At 33.4% G+C, this 16,219-nt stretch overlaps 2 protein-coding genes across 4 annotated transcripts; both read left to right on the top strand.

The window, feature by feature from the left end:
• Positions 1 to 1,065: 1,065 nt before the first annotated feature.
• LOC105166639 (protein TONNEAU 1a) lies at positions 1,066 to 5,682 on the top strand. Of its 2 annotated transcripts, none has more exons than XM_011086079.3 (8): positions 1,066 to 1,404; positions 2,233 to 2,365; positions 2,757 to 2,845; positions 2,952 to 3,068; positions 3,484 to 3,617; positions 3,713 to 3,738; positions 3,819 to 3,975; positions 5,205 to 5,682. In XM_011086079.3, the coding sequence occupies exons 1-8, from the start codon at positions 1,318 to 1,320 to the stop codon at positions 5,245 to 5,247; spliced, it is 786 nt and encodes a 261-aa protein (XP_011084381.1). In that variant the 5' UTR covers positions 1,066 to 1,317; the 3' UTR covers positions 5,248 to 5,682. The 2 variants fall into 2 exon arrangements, with proteins under 2 accessions (XP_011084381.1, XP_011084380.1); XM_011086078.3 differs by having other exon boundaries at positions 1,069 to 1,404; positions 2,946 to 3,068.
• Positions 5,683 to 8,574: 2,892 nt separating this feature from the next.
• On the top strand, positions 8,575 to 15,871 carry LOC105166638 (putative serine/threonine-protein kinase PBL7). Of its 2 annotated transcripts, XM_088882764.1 has the most exons (6): positions 8,575 to 8,877; positions 9,670 to 9,863; positions 10,575 to 10,764; positions 10,908 to 11,299; positions 14,894 to 14,954; positions 15,080 to 15,871. In XM_088882764.1, exons 1-6 carry the CDS (start codon positions 8,787 to 8,789, stop codon positions 15,115 to 15,117), a joined length of 966 nt encoding a protein of 321 aa, XP_088738890.1. In that variant the 5' UTR covers positions 8,575 to 8,786; the 3' UTR covers positions 15,118 to 15,871. The 2 variants fall into 2 exon arrangements, with proteins under 2 accessions (XP_088738890.1, XP_011084379.2); XM_011086077.3 differs by having other exon boundaries at positions 8,577 to 8,877; positions 14,894 to 15,871.
• Positions 15,872 to 16,219: the final 348 nt, after the last annotated feature.

Raw genomic sequence — 16,219 nt, 5'->3', positions numbered from 1 at the left:
AATTCTTTAAAGCGATTTGACCATTTTTCGTAATTGAGTTTAATTTTGTTACGACTTTTTTGTCCTAATTGTTTTTTGAATATTTCAAAAGTATCCTATCATAGTAATAACAAAAATTTACCCATCTACGTTAAATAATTTCACAAATAAATTGATAATATATTAATTTTTTTATTAAACACTTCCATATCATTTTTTTTCCGAACTAATATTCGAAATACTTCAAACTTTTACATTTTAGTCACTTATCAAAAAATAAAAATTATTATCAAACACTTTTGAAAAAGTATAATTTTCGCAAAACACTCCCTAAGTTCGACTTTGATAAAATTATTCAAATTGTGACTTATAAATCGATTTTCATTCAACGGTAGATATAATAAAATCATCGAATCGAAATTAGTTCTTGCTATTTTTATAATTTTTGAATATAATCAATTCTAAAAATCAAAACTTTTTTAAATCTTCATTTCCTTTTTCAATTATTTAAAAAGCAAAATAAATGGAGTATATTATATCTTGCTTGTTTACCACATTAGAATTAATAAAAAGAAATAAAATGTAAAAATATAAATAATAGGAAAAGTAGATAGAATAAATACTTTTATCAATAAATTTATGTATGATAAATATTACATATTTTTATTAAAATACCCTCAAATATATATATTTATATGTAAAATAAGTACTTGAATTTTCCATTGATGCACATTTAACTTTTTTATATTTTAGTTAAATAAAGAAAAATAAGATATTAAATTATGTATGTGTATCGAGTGTGCTCCCACATTAAGTATACATTAAGAATGGGATTAGGTTAATGGGCTTAAGTGAAAAAATGGAAAGACAGAGGGGCTAAAGTGTAAAAAAAGTTCCCCCAGAAATTTAGGACCATCCACAGGGAGAGAATTGTCCAACTAGGGAAGACAAGATTTTTTCCATCTGCGGCTCCCCCCTGGGATCATATCACACAGTTCCATGCAGTACCTAGTAAAGTCGCGTTAATATAGTTCCAAAATGCCCACATCGCGTGGCAATCAGGAAAGAGACTTTACGATCAAAGAATTGGAGGGGGAAGTTACAGTAGGCGAACAAATAGAACTTTACCTTTACCTCATATCATATATTCCGAAAAGTTGTGATTTTTTTTTAATTATTTTTATTGTCATTACGCCAAACCATCAGCCCATTACTTCTCAGTTCCCACTCGACAAATCCAGAGTCAAGAATCAAAACCCGAAGGCATTCGAAGAAGACCCTTGAATTTTTTTTTGAGCTGAGAAGGAATTCTTGGAGATTGGGAAATTTGAGGGAAAAATGGATGATTATACGAGGGAAATGATGGATTTGAAAACCCTGGTAACTCGTACTCTGGAGAAGAAAGGAGTCCTTGCCAAGATCCGTGTTAGCATCCTTGTCCTCATTTTAATTTTTTCCACATTTACCGTAATTTCTGTTTTTCCGTTGTAATTCTTGTTTCTCTGTGTAAATTGGTGTTTTTCTGTTTGCGTCCGTGGATATATGTGGCCATGTGGGCGTTGAATCATTTCTGGCAATAAAGAAGTCAGGGGATCGCGTAATGTAGAGCAAATTGCTCGGAAAATATGTTGATGTGTTTTATTCTGATTTTTAACTTTTGTTTTTGGTAGCTGTAATGTTTGCGTCTGAAAGTGCTGGAAGGTGTGTATAGTTTTTCTTTTTTACCTGATTTCATGGTGCACATTCGCTTCAGATTTGGACTGTTTGGAAAATTAGATAAAGGTGTATTCTGCAAGTTAACATATGACACGGTTAGATTTCCTGAAGTGAGAATTCTTGGGCTTCATTGCTGGCTGCACTTGAGTTTCTTTTCATATTTCTAAGTAGTAGTTTACTTTTGCATTTTTTTCGTAATGGCTGTGACGCATAATTCATTGATATGCAAATTCGGGTTTTAAGATGTCATAATTCGAATGCTGGAGTTTTATAATGCTTACCAGTGTTTCATTGGTGGTTGTTGACGCATGTAAAGGTTCTTGGAATTTAGCAGACTGATGTAGAACATTAGTGAATACTTTTACTTAATCTGTTCGGTATTACATGAAGAGTTTCTGGAGTTATCAATTTGCTGAACAAGTATCTGTAGACACTTCTGCAGAAGAGATGTATATGCACACACCGAATATTGAAGAAGTGTGCCTCAGCATTTGGTTCCATTTAAGATGCTGAAGTTTTAATTTGCTTGGATGTTAGGCTGAGCTGAGAGCTAGTGTGTTTGAAGCAATCGAAGAGGAGGATAAAGTAATAGAGAAAGAAGAAGGTTTGCCTCCTGCACTATTGGGTAGCTGCAATGAACGGGCAAAGCAACTCCATAACTCACCTTCAGGTAATTTTAGTTTCAGCAGTCTGTACTATTTTTCCAATGATGTTGATGCCATCTATGTATGTAAAACCAGGCTATATTTCTATCGTCTCGTCTTTCTCTCATTCCGCATTCCTGATACAGAATATTTCCACTGACTTTGAAATCTATAAGGAACTGCGCACCATTACTCATTGTGTATGACTCTGCAGACTAAGTTAGAAACTTTTAATTTCTATGGCATATTCAGTGAAGTCTCTTCTTATATTATTGAAAACAATTTTTGCTGTTCAAAAGTTATTAGGATTATTACTACTTAATCAGGTGGCTTTGGAGCTTCCAAGAGAGTTCAAGTTTTATGAGATTTTGTGGGCTAATATTTTCCCTTGTCTCACAATTTGGTGCCATAATTCAGGAAGGCTTCTAACTGCACTAATATGTGAATATTTGGACTGGGCTCAATTAAATCACACATTGAAAGTCTACCTTCCAGAGTGTAATTTGGTACTTTCTCCCACTGTTGTTACTTTGGAGGTCGGATTTATTTGTTTATGATGATGGACAGGTTTATCTATTTTATTTTATTTTTATTTTTCAATTTCAGCCAAAGGATTCCTGGAAAAATGAATTAAAAGAATTCAGCAACAAGAATGGATATGACCTTAATCGGATTGGAGACAGCGGGCCTTTGCTTTTGGATGTTCTTGAGGGGTTTTTGAAGTATGAGGTCTGATGAAATCCACTTTGTATGTTAAACTGTAAATTAGTATATGCAGGCAAATATAATGTTAATAATTTGCCTTTTATAGCATAACATGTTGCATGGGTGTATAGGCAGTTACTGTAATAACATGTAACTGATATTTCTTGTAATCCCCAAGCAAACAATTCTAGATGAGAACTGATATTTCTAGAGAACTAGACAGTTAGAACTTTTTGCATCATGATATTTCTGCATGTGCCGAAAGGAAAAAATATCACATGTAACGCTAAGCAGGCGGCTTACCATGCTAAAAGACATGAGTTGAGTTTCTGTTGAGATCTGCTCTACTGGATGTCAATTCATATCGTAGACTTCTATTTTCTTCTCTTTCTTAGAAAGCATAAGCTTTGTTTCATATTCGTGATGTGTGTTCTTGTAGAATTTGACTCAAGGAAGGGGTAGCAACAGGAGATCAACCACTCCTGAACATGAATCTCTATCAAACGTGGAAGGTAGAAATATTAGGAGGCCTTCGCCGTCATCAGTTGCTGGGGGTCTACCTCCACTAGGAAGGTTTATCATCACTTACTATTTCCTTATCTTTCTTCCTTCTTTAGCTTGGTTCATCTTTCAGTTCTTAACTTGTACTGCAATGATGCTTCTTGCAGGCCTGTTCCTGTTTCACAATCATCTGGTGAGCATGAAGGCAATTTCAAGTTGGTTATGCAACATTAGTTAAATTGTTTTATGTTCTCTTATTATTCTGAGTTTCAGATCGAAGAGCTGGGTCATCCACATCTGGCTATAGGAAAGATGAATACAATTGGAGATATGACAACGATGAACTTCCTGATGATGTAGTTCGTGCTTCTGCTGCTTTAGAAAATTTGCAGTTGGATAGAAAAACTCGTCACTTGACCACGTCATGGAGGTTTGTTTCTGCGTCTTGACAATAACATGCTCTATATTTCATGCCATGTATATGGGGAAATTGGATCTCAGAAATGAACCGTACCCTTTTGGCAAAATCATTGGAAAATGTCGGCTAATGTTGTTACAAATACTGAAAGTGAATGTTGGTCAATCTACCTTCACTAGAATTGTTCTTGAATAAAGCATACGTGATATTTTGTTTCTGGAGTCTTAGTGAAATACAAACGTTTGGTGACATGTTCTTGTCCATAATTAGAGTAGAAATGGTTGGAAAATACACCAAACATGGAGAGGAAAAAAAGCTTTGGGAAAAAAGAAGAAGAGCGGTTGATGTAAATTGGAAAAATTGTTACTGAAACAATTGATGTGAGTGGATGCCACAGTGAAAAGGAAGATTTTTGGCTGGCTCTAATAGGTAGTAATCATGTGCTTCATGGAACAGTGATGGTAGGGACTTTGTAATATTGAATCATAACATTAAATTACCTAAAATACTTGACTTCATCAGGAAATTTTAAAAGTTGATTTTGAGATGATTTTTAGAAAAAAAAAAAAAAAGAATTCTTGTGCGTTACTGGGCCAATAATTAAGGCATGTATTCTCTTATGTTTTACCTTCCAATAGTTCGACTTTCAATTCCATTGGTATCAAGAAATAAGTCAGGATATATTATGTCAGGGGATGAGGAACATGCACCTAAAACAATGTTATCACTGGCTGCCCATGATGTAGAAGGAAAATTGTTAATATGAAAAGGAAGGCAACAACTAGTTGTGGGCAGAAGCTCCTGTGGGACAAACACAGATGTGAATGCTATTTTAATGTAAATGGTTTGTTCTTGAAGGTCATCCATTCGTTATCTTATATCCTCTATGTTATAGCGTTGTAGATATGAAGAGTTATAAGCAGCAAAAAAGACAGTAACCACTTAGTTGAACACTCCTGAAATTAAAGCCACAGTTAAAGGAAAACACTAGGTTATTGAGTGCTTATAGAACTGATTAGGACATGGATGGATGAAAATTGTAGCTGACCTTTCTGTCCAGTATTAGCACTACTGTCAATGACCTTTTATTGGTAAAACCTTTGTCTGCTTTTCTTGCACCCTTATTATCACATTCACAACATTACGCCTTCTATCCTTAACGACACCATTCCAAGATTAACTGGCAAATCCACTTTGACATGGAATTAAACCTCAAATGTTTGTAATGAATTTCGTTTCAGGCATGCAGGGGATGGAATTTCTGAGGAAGATAGCATGGGGTAGAAAGACCCCTTCTACCGGAACGAACTTTAACTTAGTTATCTGGATTTTTTATTAATCCAACAATATGTTGTTCGCGTGCAAGGTGAATATGTGCTCATGTATGCTACAAATTTGATGATACCTTTCTGTATTCTCTTCATTTTCTTTCTCACCTCCCACCCGGTACGTTCTCACTCTCTTTATCTATTCTGATGTTACATCGAGAGCTAGTCCGAAGACGGGTTCTTTTTTTTTTTTTCCGTAGGATGTAAAGATTGAAAATTTAACATTATCATGATTGTCATCTGTGGTAGATGTCATCGGTCAGGCTTATATTTGGCTGCTTACACTGGTGTAACTATTCCATCATTTTTCCTCCAAGAGTTAATTGTAATGTAATACAGCAGATGTTGGAGAAGATGAGATGAGTGGATGGATGTGTTGTATTTCAGTTAATTTGGCAGTAGCTCTGTAGTATCGAATGTTTCTTGCTGGTTGTCGGCTCGATCTTGATTGTGTTTCTTTGGCGTGTTGCGTTTGGATGAGCCTAAATTCAGCTCAAAGAGGCAACCAGATGAAGACGTTTCATTTGAATCGAGCTTGATTGATTTATAAGGGATATTGGAAACTTATGCCAAATGAATGCTTATATGTATACTATATCGATCTGTATTAATATAAAATAGAAAAAAAAAAAGAATAGGCTACACTCACAAACAACGGTTAGTGATATCGTCGCATCAATTTTAAAATATAATAATTATACTTTTAATTAGAAACTCTTAAAATTCAATCGTAATTATTATTATCATTATTCTACAAAATTTCTGTCATTTTTTGATATCATTTTGATAATTCTTTTGTTGTGTTGATAATATTTTAGATCTAATTTTTGTTTTGAAATGTAATTTATTGATTTATATATTTATTTTTGTTTATAATATATTTTAAAATATGAAAGATTATTAATTACAGGTATGCAAAAATAATGTGCTATATTGGTTAGTATTATTATAAAGAAAAGAGTTATTTTGGACATACAGTGGCAGTTTTGACACTACTGTATAAATTTTTGTGATTTCAAAAATGCCCTTTAATTAATAAAATAATTAAATTATTCAATTTCTCAAGTTTAATATTAATTCAATTGCTCAATTAATACATTTTATTCTTATTTATAATATTTATAGTTTATCAAGAATTGAGCTGTTATAGTCACAAAGTAGTGATTTTGATACCATTACATTAATTTTTTATTATTAAATAGATATGTTTTCAATTCATAAGATATCTAGCTTATTCAATTTTTTAAATTTTATATTAATTTAACTGTTTAGTTATTTTTATCTATAATATATTTTAAAATATGAAAAAATATTTATTATATAAAACGGTTTGCGAGGACTGCTAGTATAATTTTTTATATTTTTAATTATATTTTTATTATATTTCATACCTAAAAGTAGATAAACTCTAAGTAGTTTGATCCACTGCTACAAAACGCGAACAATTCTTTTTTTATACATATATAATAATCATAAAAATAATAATAATATAAAAATGTAATTATTCTTGGCCAATTAACAATCCAACAAAACCGTCGCAAAAACTGCCGACTGAATTTGCGACAGTTGTTCTTAAGCAAGCAACAACTACCCTGGATTCTCTCACTAAACCCACCAATGATTCTGTAAATTTAAATTTTTTCAAAATGTTAATATAGTATTTTTTTTTCCAAAAAACATTTAAGTTTAATCAATGCGCATTCAAAGCGGATGCAATTCATTAATTATTTAAATATTCGATTTCATTAATTAGTCAAACCTAATTTAAATAGTAAAATTTTGAGACTCGATAATTATAAAATTTAAATTTCATCAGTATGTATGCTTTTGCATAATTTAATTAATATTTATATCTATTTTTTACTAGTTTGTTAATTACTAATTATAAATTATTATCGGTTATTTTTTTTAATTAAAATATCCTTATGAAGATGAAAATGAATCTTCTCGCATTCATTAGAGTGTGAAGATATATAAGGGTTTGACCTATAATAAGTCATTGATAAGTCAATCGAAATTAAATACTGATTTTTATTTAATTTTTTTGGTAATATAATCAAATGCAGTGAATTTTAACTGAAGAAAAGATCTATTTATTAGGAAAAATAAACATTATGAATACTATATGTAAATTTTCAAATAACAGAGGTCTAATATAATTATATAAAATTTTAAGGAAGAGCAGTATAATTATATAATAAAAATTTGATTTTACGTACATATTAAATGTATATTATTCCCTATCATTTGCAAATATATCAGTACACTCTTAAAATTATAATTACAATTATGAATAAATTCGAGATAAACAATTATAAATATATATTTTAAATTAAAATTATAGATTTATAATTTTGCAAATAACGAAACCTCGTAATGTTGATGTAATATAACCTAATAATTAAATAGTACACAAAAAAATAGTTCAACACTATTTGACATTAAAAGGTATAATTATGGCCATTTTGTGTGGCATGAAAAGACAATGCTGCCCCGCTGCTCTTAGCCAACAAGTAAATCAATTATGAGGGTACACTTGTCTTTTCACATTCACCTCCCAGCCCTAAATATTAACTTTAAAATGTTGCCCCTAGACTTTGTGGTGTTCAAAGTTTCTAACCCAATAGTATATATATTATTTTATTTTATTTTAATTAATAAACTTTCGCGAAAAATTTTAATACTTTATTTTAGGTATTATTAGCACTTTCTGATCGTAAAAAAGTCTTTATCAGATGATTTTAGTGCTTTTATGTTCTATTCTATTTTAATTCAATATTTTATAATTCTTCGTATTATGTAATTATTCGTATTTAATATTGTTATATTTTAATTGAGATGATATGTATATCAATACTATTATACAAAAAAAATATGAATATGTATATATATATAGTTTATATACATTGTGATAATTTGTTTAATTTCTGTATTGTTTCAATATCTATATACAAATAACTCTGAAAATTAAAAAAGAAACAATAAGAAAGTCGAAAAATATAGTATAATAATTTCTTGAAATGTAAGTGATATTTAGAATTTACTATATGTACTTCAATATAAATTATATTATATATAATTATTTTTTCAAACATTTTGTATAATTAAAAATGCATGTATATATATATATATATAATACATATGAAAGATATTTAAAAAAAATCAAGAATAAGTTTGTGGGTGGTTTAAGAATAAACCAAGAAAAAAGGGGCCAGAGTGCAATTTTGACCCACCAGCGAAAAGGTAAATACAAAAAGAGCCCTGTGTCCGAATTTAACTTCACTCTCTCTCTCTCTTTCTCTTCTGTCTGAAAATCGTGTTTGGTCTGCTTTCCTTGGACCCCCTCCGCCCACCCCACCCCCCTGGGGTCCTTCCTCACCTCCCTCTTCCCCTTTTCTTCAACCCTTCCTCTTCCTTTTTCTCGTTCTTCAAAGCGTCACTCCCCCTTGTCATCACTCACACACTGAGGAATACGGAGAGAGCGAGAATACAGAAATGGGTTGGTTCCTTTGTTCTGGAAAATCAAAGAAGAAAGCAAAGAAAGATCAGGACAAGAAGTCTGATGATCAGATCCCATCAAATACAGGTATTTGTGTTGGTGAGAGGCTTTTGGGGTTTCTTGTACATTGTGAGCTCTCAAGATTGTAGCTTTTTTGTTCTGAACCTCCTTTATTTCTTCTATTTTTTTCTTGGAAAATTTGGTGTTTTAGTTTTTACTGTTTTTCATTTGCTCATCAGGAGGGGATTTTGCCTCTTCCAAGCAGGTTGGATTATCTGGCATGTTTTGTTTTCTTGATCCCACTTAATTTGGTGGAAATGCTTCTGGAAAATGAGCTTTATACCTTTTTTTTTTAAGTGGTTTTTATATTAGTGATATATCATGTTTTTTTCTTAGACGAGGTTTTAGCCGAATTCCTGTTTTGTGGCCAAAGTTAAATCTTTAAATTTGCACTTGCATATGATTCAGATGAAACAGTCGTTAAGACAATTTCGTCCTATGTGTATGCATTGATTGGGTCTAGACAATGTTGGTTCACTAAGTTATTCAGGTCTGAGTTGGATAAAATTATAATCTGCCTGCGAAAGTAGGAAACCAGTTGCGGAAATTGGACTGGAAGTAAAATTATTTCAAACTTTCTACTACTTGTTTAAGGTTCGCATTTTTAGTTAGCTCACTTTATTCGAGTCCAGTATTACAGTAGCTTTAATGTGTAGAACTTGCAAACTTGTGCATTGACTATATTTTACTTGGACCTTTGTCCGTTTGTTGTGGACCTTTACTATGCGATTACATTGTCTTTTAAACTATAATTTATGAGTTTGTCAAATAGAAGAGTATGGTCTATTAATCTTGTCTTGCTTGCTCTTCTCATGCCAGAAAAGCTAAAGACAAATTCTTCATTTGATGTAAAGAAGGAAGGTCCCAAAGATGGAGGATCAGGTCACATTGCTGCACATACATTTACGTTTCGTGAATTGGCTACGGCTACCAAGAACTTTAGGGCAGATTGTCTTTTGGGTGAAGGTGGATTTGGAAGAGTGTATAAAGGACGACTAGAGAGCACTAATCAGGTTTTCTCCTCTGTTATTATGAAACTTGATCGTGAATCCGAGTTGTTTGCTGCTTGAGGCAAAAATTGAGCTTGAACGCGGTCTTTCTTGTATTTGAGACGTGAAATATCTTGTAAAATATGGACCTCTCCCTTCTTTACTATCTATCTGCAAAACAGAAAAAGATCCGAATTCCAGAATTGATAATTACAACTGAAGGATCTTTTTAATGCTATTATCATTGACAAACAGCTGGAAATAAGAAACACACAAATAGGAGATGGTAAATTGTGACTGGCTGTTTTTCTCTCCTTGATAGCGTCACAGAAACTCTACAACTTGTTTTCTTGAAAGTTGAAATGAAGGGCAGTAATCTTTTGGAATCTGATGAATTGAGATAATGGGGCCTGAAAGATTTTCATCTTTCAGACGCAGAGGAATCAAAAGAACGTTTCTTTCTAATTCAAATTTGGATTATTCATATGGAACAGTTTAAAGACTATGATTTTAAAGAAACTGCTAAAGACCTGTTTTATTGTGAATGTGCTTTAGTTATTTTCATGCAAGACACATTTCTGCATATTCTAGTGCGTGTAGTTACTCTTTGTTATATCATAAATAGTTTATGTTAATCACCTAATTTGTTTGCACCCTGTTGCCTGAGAAAGGAAGTTCGAAATATTTAATGTGAGTTGGGGATAAAACCTTAACTTATTGTCCTTTTTTCTATAGATTGTAGCTATAAAGCAACTTGATCGCAATGGTTTGCAAGGGAACCGGGAATTTCTTGTTGAAGTTTTGATGTTAAGTTTACTTCACCACCCAAACTTGGTAAATTTGATTGGCTATTGTGCTGATGGAGATCAGAGACTTTTGGTGTATGAATACATGCCATTAGGATCATTGGAGGACCATCTGCACGGTACGTGTGTTGTGTTAAAAGGAAAAGTAGCCTAATTGTTGAACTCCTAATTTTACTAGTACGTAACTGTTTTAGTTTTTCAAATAACATGCACATGCATTACAAAAAAAGAGTGAATACTAGTTTATGGTTGCACACTCCAGACCTTCCACCCGACAAAAGGCGACTTGACTGGAACACAAGAATGAAAATAGCTGCTGGAGCGGCAAAGGGTTTGGAGTATTTGCATGATAAAGCGAATCCACCAGTTATATATCGAGATTTAAAGTGCTCAAACATTTTATTAGATGAAGGCTATCATCCTAAGCTTTCTGATTTTGGATTGGCCAAATTGGGACCTGTCGGTGATAAGACTCACGTATCAACCAGAGTTATGGGAACCTATGGATATTGTGCGCCTGAATATGCAATGACGGGACAACTCACTCTAAAATCAGACGTTTATAGCTTTGGAGTTGTGCTTCTCGAGATTATCACTGGCAGAAAGGCTATCGACAACTCAAGAGCTGCTGGGGAGCACAATCTAGTTGCATGGGTAAGAGATTACGCTTTTTTAATTTTTGCTGCTATGTTTGTTTTTTTGTTCGATTTGATCTTCCATAGTATGTTTTGGAGCATATATATCTATAACTTGCGGACATTCATCTTTAGAACATTCAGAGTTCTTGTATTTTGTCACTAGAGTAAATTTTCAGGCAAGTTTTGAAATATACTAGACTTGAGGATGGAGATGATATAAGGAATTATGTTGGCAAAAATATGTTCACAAGGTAAACTGAATGAAGGTGAAATAAATCAGATCATATGCTGAGGCTGGATTGTAGGGTCACGTCCTAAGCAACATCATTGAACAACCTAAAACCTCAAAGTCAGGTTGCAGGCCCAACCCAAGTTTAGGACTTCGATGGTCAAGTCACTTGAGGGTCAAGGTCTAAAGGTTGGATATAAAGCAGCTTGTAAATAAGATTCTGGATAGTAATTATCCAACCTGATGCAGTGCAATAGTGAATGAGATATTTGTAGCAGATACTCAAATGGTACGGACACAAGTGTGGCTCACCGGATCATGCCACGTGTATGATGATCCTTGGTTGCCCTTGATCGTCCTTTTAGGTTGCTCGGGCTGGGCCTTTGAGGCCCATTGAGCATTATTCCGATATTAAGCCATGCTGGGCCTTTGGAGCCTAGACTCTATCATCATAAGGGCCTGTCGAACTGGGTGTTATTGGTTTGAGTGGGGCCATATTACATTTTCAGGTTCTATCATTTTAATCCCCACTTATGGTTCAAAGGTAGAAATTTGGACTTAAAATTTCTAATCTTAAGATATAAGTTGATATCAGCCCATGTGCATTTATTTTGCTCCAGTTTCCATTGGACGATCAACTATCTATCCCTTTGCTTTGTTCGCCGTTGGATGCTTTGTTGCGAATGTTGTGGATCAATTTCTTTGTGCTTTGCAATTATATATGACCTTGGTAGAACTTTTAAGCTAATATCAAAATTTGTTCACGCCAGTAAGGTTGCCTATGACCTTGGTGCTTGGTGGGAGCTTCATTATATCACTTTATATAAATTCCCACGGTCGTGTATGACCTTCATTATTCCGCTTTATGCATATTCCTTTTCCATAATTCTTGAAAAACATTCTTTTCTAGAAATTTGTCTAAGCTCCTGTTGTGGTTACATACAGTCTTCCCGAGTGGATTTCTTTTTTAGAAACTTATCATTTTATCATGGTTGTATCTTACAATTCTTGGGTCATGTGACCTTTAGGAAATCTTGTACATCTGTATGATTCTCTTTGGATTATGCAAATTTCTTCAATTTTTCAAATTTGCATAGAAGGTATGATTATTTGTTGAAAATTGGAGCAGAATAAATAGATATGAGTCCATATCAACTTATATCTTTGGATTATAAATTTTGAAAATCAAAATTTCCGCCATTGAACCATAAGTTGGGAGTAAAATGAGAGAGAGAGACCCATAATGTAATATGGCCCAACTCAAACCAAGAAGCCTAGTTTGATAGGCTTTAGGATAATGAGGAGTGAGTTTGGTCTCCCTAGGTGCATCATGGCTTTATATTCAAGTAATGCTCAACGGGCCTCAAGGGCCTAGCACAAATAGCGGACAAGGACTATCAAGGGCAACCATGGATCTCATGGCATGATTCGGTGAGCCACACTTCTGTCCTTACCATTGGATAACTGTTACAAAAACCTCATTCACTATTGCGCTCTGGTTGAAATTATGTGCAATCTTGTTTACTAACCGGTTTATATCCAACCTTTAGACCTTGATCCCTCAGCTGACTTGACCGTTGGAGTACTAAGGCCGGGGTCGGACTTTGTGGTTTTAGGTTGTTCGATTGGATCTTGGAATCTGACCTCAACATACAACAAATTCATAGTTCAAACTATATTTCTTATAAATATAAATCCGGATATTTATGTGAAAATATTCAAGTAAAAGCTCGTGAATTGTTGAATAAGAATATCAATTCTATTTTCATATAGGCTAACTTGAAATGAACAATTTTTGACCAAGCCTAAGCTCACTGAAAAGTTTGACTCACACTACAAGGAAATGAGCAGTAGAAATCTAAGTTGTAGTACATAAAATTATATTTCTGTTTGAACTCTTTCCCCATTTTATGATTTGGTTCAATTAATCTCTATTGTAGATTGAATGGAGATACATTTGTTATGACCATAGTAGCTATCTATGTATTAAAAACTTATATATGCCATTTGTCCAAAATTTATTGCTCATCTTCATGGAACGATCCTAATTAGTACTTCATTTGTTCAAACTTTTTCCCAAAATCGCCTTAATATGTAAGTAATGATCTGCACTGACTCTCAACCACCACTATTTTGAAGGCAACATTGTAAGGTACATAGAATATTACTTTTTCAACTCTCTTTAGAACTTCTTGTCAAATCAAAAACGTGTCATGGCTTAGTTAATTAAATTTGAGGAAGAAGATGATTGAAATATAATATGTACCAATAGATAATAATATTTTATTGTTAAGTAATTACAAATAGAAAGTCAATTAAATATATAGAATTTGTAACACGGACTTAGAGTTACAATAGAACTATAAAAGAATTGATTATGCGCAAAAATTCAACTTATTTTGCTAGAGATAATCGACTATTGGTTGGAATTTCAGTGTTATTCGGAAAGGATAGTTATCTAGGGCTTGGTAGATGTGGTTAATGATTAAAAATTTAGCATTGTGTATGAACATAAGGGTAGTGATACATATGTACACGTATGCATATACAATAAAAAGTATATATACATATACATTATAAATTATAATCAAAATGGTTAAATTTTTTATGTTCACAATTTTGTATAAAAGATATTAAGTATCTACATTTAACATCTATACAATATATTTATGTATACTTATTCATATACATTACAAATTTCACTTACAAATAAGGGTGTTCATTCGGTAATATCGAACCAAAATTTAGGCATGTCAAAAAGCTGTGCCGAATCCCGAATGTAATTGAGAAACTTTTGGCCTGATTTAGTTTAACGCCCTTTCAATGTCGATCTTAATAATAGAATTTGATTTGTGAAAAGTGCCATTATAAAGGCCTAGAAATTAAATGGATTTTGGTTTGGACTTTAGCGTTGTGAATTTTGAAAAATTGATGTGAAATGTGGATATGATATTCATTTTATCTAGCAATTTGATATGGAAAAAAAAGAACTTAGTGGTTTGAAGATGTAGCAATTTAAACAATCAAAGAATAGAAGTTTATATAATTTAAGATATTTATCGAGTCTTGAATAAGCTTTTGAAAAATTCAATATAGCAAGTAGGAACATCATCAAGAAAATTCCGTTTCTTAGTTCCAAGGTAACATAGCTGCTGTATTTCGTTTCTTGACTGGTACTGGGAAAAAAATTATAGGATATGATGCATATTTGGTGATAAAAATCAAATAAATTAACTAAGAAGTAATGCTCAAAAGTATTTGTGCATGATTATTTCTTTGATGTGATGGAATTGTAACGTGATTTATGTCAACTGAACCACACCTATGAAATAAACATCAAAAGCCTATTAATCTTCGTAAAATGCTCTGGTATCTTTGCAGGCTCGGCCTTTGTTTAAAGACCGTCGGAAGTTCTCGCAGATGGCCGACCCCATGCTTCAAGGTCAGTACCCAGCTAGGGGCTTGTATCAGGCTCTTGCTGTTGCCGCAATGTGTGTTCAAGAGCAACCCAACATGCGGCCGCTCATTGCCGACGTTGTAACAGCCCTAACTTATCTTGCGTCCCAGAAATACGACCCGGAGACTCAGCCTGTCCAGAGGCCTAGCTCAGCCTCATCCACTCCAAGAATGCGAAGGGAACAGCGATAGTACCGGCCAATTTCAATGTTCTGCACGGAGCATGAGGATTTCTACAACAGAATCAGATGGGCGAAGTGATTTCGCTGATCATGACTATCTCGTGTTATCCCGAGTCCAGGCAAGAGTTTCAATACCCCCGTGTACTTAAATTATTAAAAATAGAAAAATGAAATGAAAGCAGGTTGATCATCCTTGAACCACACCATGTTAATTTTGTGAAGCTTTTATTTTCCTTTCTCTATTTTAGAGTTTGTGTAGGGTTCTCTTATTCTTTGCTTTGGTTCTTTGCTCTCCTTTTTCCTGCTCGTTTGTTCCATTTGGATTGTCCCGAGTATTTTATCACATTTTCCAGATGTGTAGAACTATGCCTTCGACGTTTGAGGATCGGACCATTGAGGGGCTCTTGTATCTAAATGTTAATATAAATGGGCTATAAACACCATGTTGCTGTCAAATACGTAAATTCTTGGTTGCTGCTTCCATTGTAATGATGGTGCTAGTGATGTCCATGGTTTTGTACATTTGCTTTATGTTCAAATGCTCAGGCCTTGATGTTTTTGCTTAGGTATAAAAGTTTTCAGTTTTGTTACGGGAACAGAGATGTAAAGATCATACTCAGTACTTATCTGTGTGCTTGAGAATTCTTGTATCCTATACACTGTCTGCTTGCTGATACATCATTATACATTTGAGCAATGGTCTAACTAGGTATTTTAAGCAGTCCTAAGTGTTGCTGTAGTACCCCATTGGGTTAATACAAGAGATTTTGAACGATGTATAAGCCTCTATCTCCATTCTCCTGAGATCTCAACAAGTATATTTCCCATGACGTCCCAAAAATGGTATATTTACGACAAAATCATACAGCTTCACTGGATATGTTTTTTTCTTTTTTTTGGATGGAAAAAAAAAGAAGAGCAATATTAGCAACCCAGCCACCTTCCAGTGTGCTGAATCCTGATTTGTGGGTTGCCAGCAACATGCTGTGCCTGGGCTTTTGTATCGATTACAAACATATCAGACACTAGAACTAATGTAAACACTGGTACCATCGGCGTAGTACAATGA

Source organism: Sesamum indicum, linkage group LG7 (genome assembly GCF_026168435.1).
Source record: "Sesamum indicum cultivar Baizhima isolate 11 linkage group LG7, ASM2616843v1, whole genome shotgun sequence".
Taxonomy (NCBI): Eukaryota; Viridiplantae; Streptophyta; class Magnoliopsida; order Lamiales; family Pedaliaceae; genus Sesamum; species Sesamum indicum.
Note: the sequence above shows the minus strand (reverse complement) of the source record. Positions and strands in the feature narration are given on the sequence as shown.

What these genes read in the sequence shown, in the direction of transcription:
- LOC105166639 (XM_011086078.3), top strand. Translation starts at nt 1,318, where the DNA reads ATGGATGATTATACGAGGGAAATGATGGATTTGAAAACCCTGGTAACT. An exon ending in ACCTTCCAGAGTGTAATTTG is followed by an intron (nt 2,846 to 2,945) that starts GTACTTTCTCCC and finishes TTTCAATTTCAG; the next exon opens with CCAAAGGATTCCTGGAAAAA. An exon ending in TCCTGTTTCACAATCATCTG is followed by an intron (nt 3,739 to 3,818) that starts GTGAGCATGAAG and finishes TCTGAGTTTCAG; the next exon opens with ATCGAAGAGCTGGGTCATCC.
- LOC105166638 (XM_011086077.3), top strand. Translation starts at nt 8,787, where the DNA reads ATGGGTTGGTTCCTTTGTTCTGGAAAATCAAAGAAGAAAGCAAAGAAA. An exon ending in TCAGATCCCATCAAATACAG is followed by an intron (nt 8,878 to 9,669) that starts GTATTTGTGTTG and finishes TTCTCATGCCAG; the next exon opens with AAAAGCTAAAGACAAATTCT. An exon ending in ATTGGAGGACCATCTGCACG is followed by an intron (nt 10,765 to 10,907) that starts GTACGTGTGTTG and finishes TGCACACTCCAG; the next exon opens with ACCTTCCACCCGACAAAAGG.